This window comes from Mercenaria mercenaria, unplaced genomic scaffold, assembly GCF_021730395.1.
Source record: "Mercenaria mercenaria strain notata unplaced genomic scaffold, MADL_Memer_1 contig_4310, whole genome shotgun sequence".
Lineage (NCBI taxonomy): Eukaryota > Metazoa > Mollusca > Bivalvia > Venerida > Veneridae > Mercenaria > Mercenaria mercenaria.
The window spans coordinates 9,137-16,547 of NW_026462531.1; the positions used below are offsets into that span (position 1 = coordinate 9,137).

Sequence of the window (7,411 nt, forward strand, 5' to 3'; positions counted from 1 at the left end):
ATGGATGTAATTTGGAATGTAGGAAGTTTCAGTTCACAGAACATTTACCAGTTCCAAAAGCTTCTCCTGTACTTTTTACGTAGAAAACATAAAGACTCTGCAAGGATCCAAGTTTTGATGCCTCATCCGATAGACTATGAAAGAGCCAAGTGTGAACACGCGCGAACTCCGGCGACAAACTGTTAACTAAATACTGAGGTTCCTAAAAGGAAAGATAACATGTATTAAATGCACATAAAGAGTATTGCCGAAATTTGTATTCAAATATTTGATTTCTTTACACTGATGAAAACTCTCAATATCAAAATAATTGTTGAGTTTTTGGAACACCCCATAATGTTAGTTGGTATATATTATGATAACTGAACGTAGACATTCAATCCGTGGGTATAAGAGATTAAATATGTTTGGACATATATTTTTGCTAGTGACTGTTTGCGCTTTTGTGAGCTCGAGCGAACCTGAATGTTCAAAATTTCATTATGAAGAGAAGACGCTTGAAAAAATGATTAAAACTGAAATATATGTGGACAAAATAAAATCGGAAACTGAAAACATGCAGCAAAAAATGTCCGAAAAACTTGATGGAATTCAAGAAGATTGCGAGACAACGGAGCGTGAATTAAAAGAAGCTAAAGAAGACAATAAGAAAGCGGTTGAGGAAATCAAAGCAACAATAGATGGTATGTTTACATTTTATTCTATTATGAAAAAAAACAGGTACTTTTTCATAAAAACACTGCAATATTTACGCCATTTCGACAAACTATTTGGCGCCATACTGGCGCTGGGAAAATTACACACAAGCTCTGAATCGATTATTAGGTGCACATAATGATTTACTAGACGTCTACGCGCTGCTAAATTATTCTGCGGGACTTGTTTCCTCTTGTGTTTTATTTAACAAGATTACGTTGACGTCAGGTCGACCAACTGTATTGGGTGCAATGCATGCGCCGTGAAATAATGCTTCATATGTCATTCGCTTGTTTACATAAAAGACATATTAGAATCGAAATAAAATATCGCAGAACCATGATTCTTTTATATTTTAACACTCCGAACCGGCTGTAAACCACGTAAAATAATTAACTAGGGCTGCAACCCCATGAAATTATTCCGCAGGAGTATAACCTCCTCGTGTTTATATAATTATATTAAAAATGGTTTGCTGCATATTATTTCTTATGTACTAAAAGAAAGTGCAACATCTAGACAGATCCTTAGACTACAACTAATTTGATGAAGAAAAAATGAAAATAAGCTACTGACTTTTTACACGAGATTAATTTGATTTTCAAGTTTGATTTTTGTAAAGATGACCCTGTTAACTGATAACACTTCCCAAAACAGTTCAGAACCGCTCCAGAAGCATACTGATGTGAAGCCTCATTGTTTAACATAGAGCCTAGAAAATAGCCAGCAATCGTTTCAAGAGTAAAAGTACATAAATGAAGCACAGTTTCATTATTAGAATGAATTTATTTGTTCGAATCATCAAAATGTGAGAGAGTCGAAAAATCATGTTAACGGATCATAATTATCTTGTTATTGTTATTGTTTTGTCGGTTTTGGCAATTTAACACAACACTCATTCATTGAATATTATAATCAGACAATACCTGCAGTGATACGTGTATCTATATAATACCTTTGTTTTTTAGGTCTGTCAACCGTACCAGCTGTTGGTTTTCAGTCACATGATATAAAGAACACTGCGCCGAGCGATGGTTAGAAACTGGTATTTAGCACAACTACGTTTGACATAGGCTCCGGCTACAACAATACGACTGGGGTATATGTTACACCTGTCGCCGGTATATACATGTTCACATTGCAGCTGTGCATGGAGGATAAAGTGTATTTCTACTTTGAAATTGCTTCTAAAAAATCTCCTATTCTAAAGGGTTGCATGCATGACGACGGCGGTAGACCCTATGGTTGCCAAACAGCTACAACTGTAGCAGTTTTTGGTGCACAGGAACATGTGTGGATAAAAAGTGGAACGTCTACCAGTGGGAGTCATATTCATAAGGAAGCAAAAGTCTGGAATAGCTTTTCTGGTGTTCTGATTAGCACAATCGCCAAATAGACAAAACCTTTTGTTTTTTTTTTCTTGTTTTATTGTTGTATTTAATAGAAAGAGACCTGTAACTGCATGGTGAACTTGTTTCAAAATACAACTGATTCAAAACAATTGTTCTTTTGCTCTTTCGCATGGTCTTGTTCTCTTCCTGCTCATATTCTTTACGCTGTTTAAACAGTTGTTACAAGCGTATTGCTTGATACCACTTCCTTGCTATTTCCATGAAATACCGCTCTACTGGCTTCCTCAGCTAGGTAATCTATTATACAACTGCTAATTTTAAGTGGGCTGTTTTCCTTTTTTCAAAACTTTTGTTGAAAAGATAAGTTACATCGTTAAAAATTGTTGTTGTTTATTTTCAAATGCAATGCTTGCGAAAATCTTAGAGCAAGCATTTGCATCTTGATTAATAAGTAAATACTGATTTACGGTACTAATGGACACGGTCAGTGTGACCAAAACATATTCATTTCAATATGCCCAAATATCTTCAAAAAAGCAATTATCCTTTGTTCACCTAGTTACTTTTCGCGGAGAAATAAAAAGTTGTTTTCAGTGTTTTATTTTATCTTCACCATATTACGACCCTCCCTAACTCCCTCCACATCTCCCACCTCGTCATGTCGAGTCGCACGTCGTTTTGTATTGTCGCGCATCGTATCGTATGTCGTGCGTCAACACACGGCATGCCACTCCACACACGATACGACGTGCAGCAATGCGACACGACATTGCGACATTAATGTTGTCGTGTCGCGCGTCGTGTGTCGATCTAAAACACAACGGACGAAAACAACATGAGCTTAGCAGGATTCCGTAGTGTGTTCCTTAACTGGAGGTTGCGGGTTCGAGTCCCGGTGAGTGCAGATTCGACCGCGGTCACCACTACCCATAACTAAGCTGAGGAACTATATGTTCCTGCCATTGTAATATGTCATAAGGCATCGCCAAACTGGTAAGTTGGCCATTAGATTTTCTCCCTTTTTTCAAAACAAAAAAGATAAATACTAAATAAATATTTTTTTTATAAATGGCAGAGTGTCTTTTCTTGGAAAATCATCAATTTAATACAATATACTATAAGTATAAACAGGGTTCCGACTTCCACTTTGTCTCTTATTTTTAAACTGTTTCCTAAAATCCTCGAATCTACATGCAATGACTATATAGTTGCTTGGGATACCCACTTTTAAACCTTTTTTCTTTTTTGGAACCCTGTAGACACTGAATAAGGAAGTAAGACAGTTTGGTTCACACTTAGGCCTTTTTGTACTTTTTTCTTTCTTTTTTCTTGGCAGAGGCCCTTTTTTCCTTTTCTTTCTCTGTTTGGGACCTCTTGTTCTCTAATGAGAGGCTTATAGACTAAGAGAAATAATAAGACTGGCTTAAAATTACTTATTTAAGGACCAGAATTATGAATCATAAGAATAATAATAAACACAAATTCTGAAATACACTTCCTTTTAATTTTTCAAACACTGACCAATATTTCATTTACAAATTGGTGATTCAATATCACTTCAAGTTATGCAAATTATTCATTGACAATTTAATAAGTTTGGATAATTTGTGGCCGCATCTTTCTGTCTAAATGTAAGCCTGAATTTTGTCACATAAAATGACCCAGGAAAGACAATGTAATGAAAACTCTAACAACCGAGGACCAATCATGCCTGCACACTTGAATAAGTGCACAATACGGACTATCAATATTTCTGCCGTGTACAATACACGTATAATAAATGAGCAATATTTCTGCCGTGCACAATACACGTATAATATATTAGCAATACTTCTGCCGTGCACACTACGGACTAGCAATATATCTGCCGTGTACAATACACGTAAATAATTTAGCAATATTTCAGCTGTGCACCATACGGACTAGCAATATTTTTGCCGTGTACAATACACGTAAATAATTTAGCAATATTTCAGCTGTGCACAATACGGACTAGCAATATGTTTGCCGTGTACAATACACGTAAATAATTTAGCAATATTTCAGCCGTGTACAATACACGTACAATAATTTACCAATATTTCTGCCACACAATACGACACAGACACTAGCATTTTTCTGCGAACACTATATCAATATTCGGTCCTATCGAAAGGAAATTTACAATGCCAAAGAGACACATAGGAGATACCAAGCCTAGCAACAGCTTGTGGGCAAAACACAGTGCTCACAGAAAAAACTAAATTTTGAAATGTACTTCAGCAACTTCACCAGATCGAAGAATATTTCACCTAAGTAAGACTAACGACCCGGCCAAGTAATTGCTAGGATATTTATTTAACAAAATGATCCCCGGCTGTCAGAATTTTCCGCCACAATATATTTACTTTATAAATTTATCCCCCAAAATTCAAAGCCGGGATAATAGTATATCTAAATTTACTGAATGTAAATTTATACTAAATGTATATCAAAATTACTCAGTCCAAATCCTGAATATCTCAATTAACGTTTGTTTTGAAAATTCCAGGGGAAGTAGTATACTAATTACAATGAACGAAATAGTTCCCCTAGACCAAATGGACCCTTCATGATGTAAATCTGATAGGCATTCCGATTTATCTCTGTCAAGGTATCACACTCAACAGTAAAACAATCTGAGTGCTAACTAATTAGCCTATTCATAACCAGTAGTTTATCTAGATATATGTTACAAATTTCAAACTTATAATGACCTGATGAAAGGTTCATATTGTAATAGTCGCTATCCAGAACTGAGTTTTTCAAATCCATGTCGGTTTAAAAACTGATAAATTAAAATTTGTTATATAAACTATCAAAGTTTAACCTTTATATACATAAAATATTTCTGAATCATTTGATTTACAGCCAAACAGATACTTTACTCAAGAAAGATAATAACATGTTAACTCATTATCATATTATGTATTGGATTTATAAAATTATAATGTTTATGAATATAAAAATATAATTATAAAACCACAAACTTCTATAAGCAACAGCATTGTTACCAATTAAGTTGTACTACCAATTAGAAAACAAATGTGATCCAATATTACCAAAAAACTTAAAGAACATGCATTATATCAAAACTGGCATCTGTATAATAATCATTTTTAATCACAATACATTGTATAATAACGAACCCTTTATTTTCAGTCACAGAAAAATTATATGAATGATTACGCATCAAGTAACCACAACTTCTCATTATTTTCACACTGTAACCATTTAAATGTTTGATGGCACTTATCGATTTAAATAATGATTTCATTTCGACATTTTTTATATTGTCTTCAATTTAATATACAGTTAAATTGTAACATTTACATACTGAATGAGTCTATTAAGCTCAAGCTGCATTATAACCATCCCCATGTTGAACAAATTTACAGACTAATACAATGGCTGCTATGAGCAGATTTCCAGTAAAAAGTAGCAGATTTCAATTATTTTATCAACTGAAATGACACTAATGATTACAGAAGCATTTTAAACAGATGAGAAATGGGGTCCTAAAAAGTCCCAAACACAAACCTGAATATACACAGTGTTTGCTGTTAACAAGAATTCTATAACCGTTTCGCTAAAAACTGCTTACATTCAGTCTTAGAACACTAAAGAATTAGTGCAATCAACGAAGAAAATTTGCATGACCGTTTCTCACGGGAAAACTAATGATTCAGTTTGACTTCAGTTTCTAGCAGAACATGTATATTGAGTATTTATATATAAACAGACTACAACTAATAAACGATCCATGGGTAAGCTTTGTCAACAAATTGTTTATGTAAACAAGAATTCAATATACATTGAACATTTGTACTTTAAAGTTTTTTATCAGTCTTCAAAATTTTCTGTTAACAGCATATTAACACGCTACTGCACATTTTATACCTGCAAACCGTCTCAGTATAGATATAACGCAAATTTACTTTGCAATAAATGACCTACATATTCGTACGGTAATAAGCGACATGTGAAGTTACCACTTTATATACTCTAAGCACTTGGGTTTTTACAAGAAAATTATAAGAAGTAGTTAATCGATAACCTGGCGAAATAAAGTTTCCAATATGTTCCTCAACATTCCAACCATTGGCAGATACTGCGGGAAAACAAAATCGTAGATTTACTAAGATATAGTAATATACTTTATATATACAACAAAAATTGAAGCCACCACCTATCAAAAGGGGACTAAATGAGAGTCTTCTTATTTGTCAATAACTTAAATGAATACTATTTTTGATGGTTAGCAAACAATTAGCAGATAGGTCCATACTCCTGTACATAAACACTGCTTAACACAATTAATGTACATGTAACAAAAAGAATGCAAACCTGTGTCAAACAGAATTAAAATTACCATTCATAATTTTCTCATGTCCGAAACATTGTAAAAAATTATTCATTTGATTTAGGTAACGATTGCATTTTACTCCCTTTATGTTGGACGCATTTTGTAAAAGCTCAAACTATAAATACAATCAAACCATTAAATACATTTAATATTTCAATGGAACTTGAAAGTTTTGTACTATAGCATCACCTGAGACATGTGAATTCAAAATTTCTTTTCCAATTTATATTGAACAACAGAACCAAATTTATATTCAATTTTATATTCCTAAATTATCTTTATGGCCTATGCATGCCTTTGCAAAATGCAGATCTGAAAAATGTAATTCAAACCGAAAGTAAAGGGATTTAAACGTACCACTGTATCTTCCGATTGAAATTAAAGTAGGTTCTCATGTAAAACAAACAATATCAATTGATGCTTTGTCTATATTACTTCTATAAATCCTGGTACAAATGTACCTAACAAAAAGACCCCAGACAGTCCGCAATATAGCCTCCCCTAATTGGCTGTCCTAGTTCAAATGCCTTTGTAACAATGACCTCTCCGATATATCTATATTAATGAGTATTTTAATGACAAAGCATAAAAAAATGCATTACTCAGCTTTTTTGTTATGTATATTTATGTTTGTTTACCGTTTTCTTTCCTACAACTGTAATCCACTGTAATGCAATTAACTCTAAAGGTAGTATTAATGTTATTTGTGGCAGTAATGTTACATATACCTTTATATACGCTCAGCATACTGCCTATAGTAAACTTCAATGCTGCCGTTACATACTGAAACCAGTGTCAGGGTTAAATATCTAACCAGTGTCAGGATAAATATCTCTACGCACTTTTCATATCGAAGATTAAAGTCTTTTGGTTTAATACGTGTAAATTCAACCCATTTAAAATTCTACGTGTATCGTATATGTTTGCTTCATTATATACCGTGTAAGTCAGACCAGTATTAAACCACATATTAACTGTT

General features: G+C 33.6%; 1 protein-coding gene across 1 annotated transcript; it reads left to right on the forward strand.

Annotated features, from left to right (window-relative positions):
• The first annotated feature begins 367 nt into the window (after positions 1 to 367).
• LOC123544426 (uncharacterized) lies at positions 368 to 2,183 on the forward strand. Its single transcript, XM_045330495.2, has 2 exons — positions 368 to 683; positions 1,665 to 2,183. Exons 1-2 carry the CDS (start codon positions 404 to 406, stop codon positions 1,733 to 1,735), a joined length of 351 nt encoding a protein of 116 aa, XP_045186430.2. The 5' UTR covers positions 368 to 403; the 3' UTR covers positions 1,736 to 2,183.
• The last annotated feature ends 5,228 nt before the right edge of the window (positions 2,184 to 7,411 follow it).

Coding starts and splice junctions, on each gene's coding strand:
- LOC123544426 (XM_045330495.2), top strand. CDS start 404: ATGTTTGGACATATATTTTTGCTAGTGACTGTTTGCGCTTTTGTGAGC. Junction 684..1,664: donor AATCAAAGCAACAATAGATG/GTATGTTTACAT, acceptor TTTGTTTTTTAG/GTCTGTCAACCGTACCAGCT.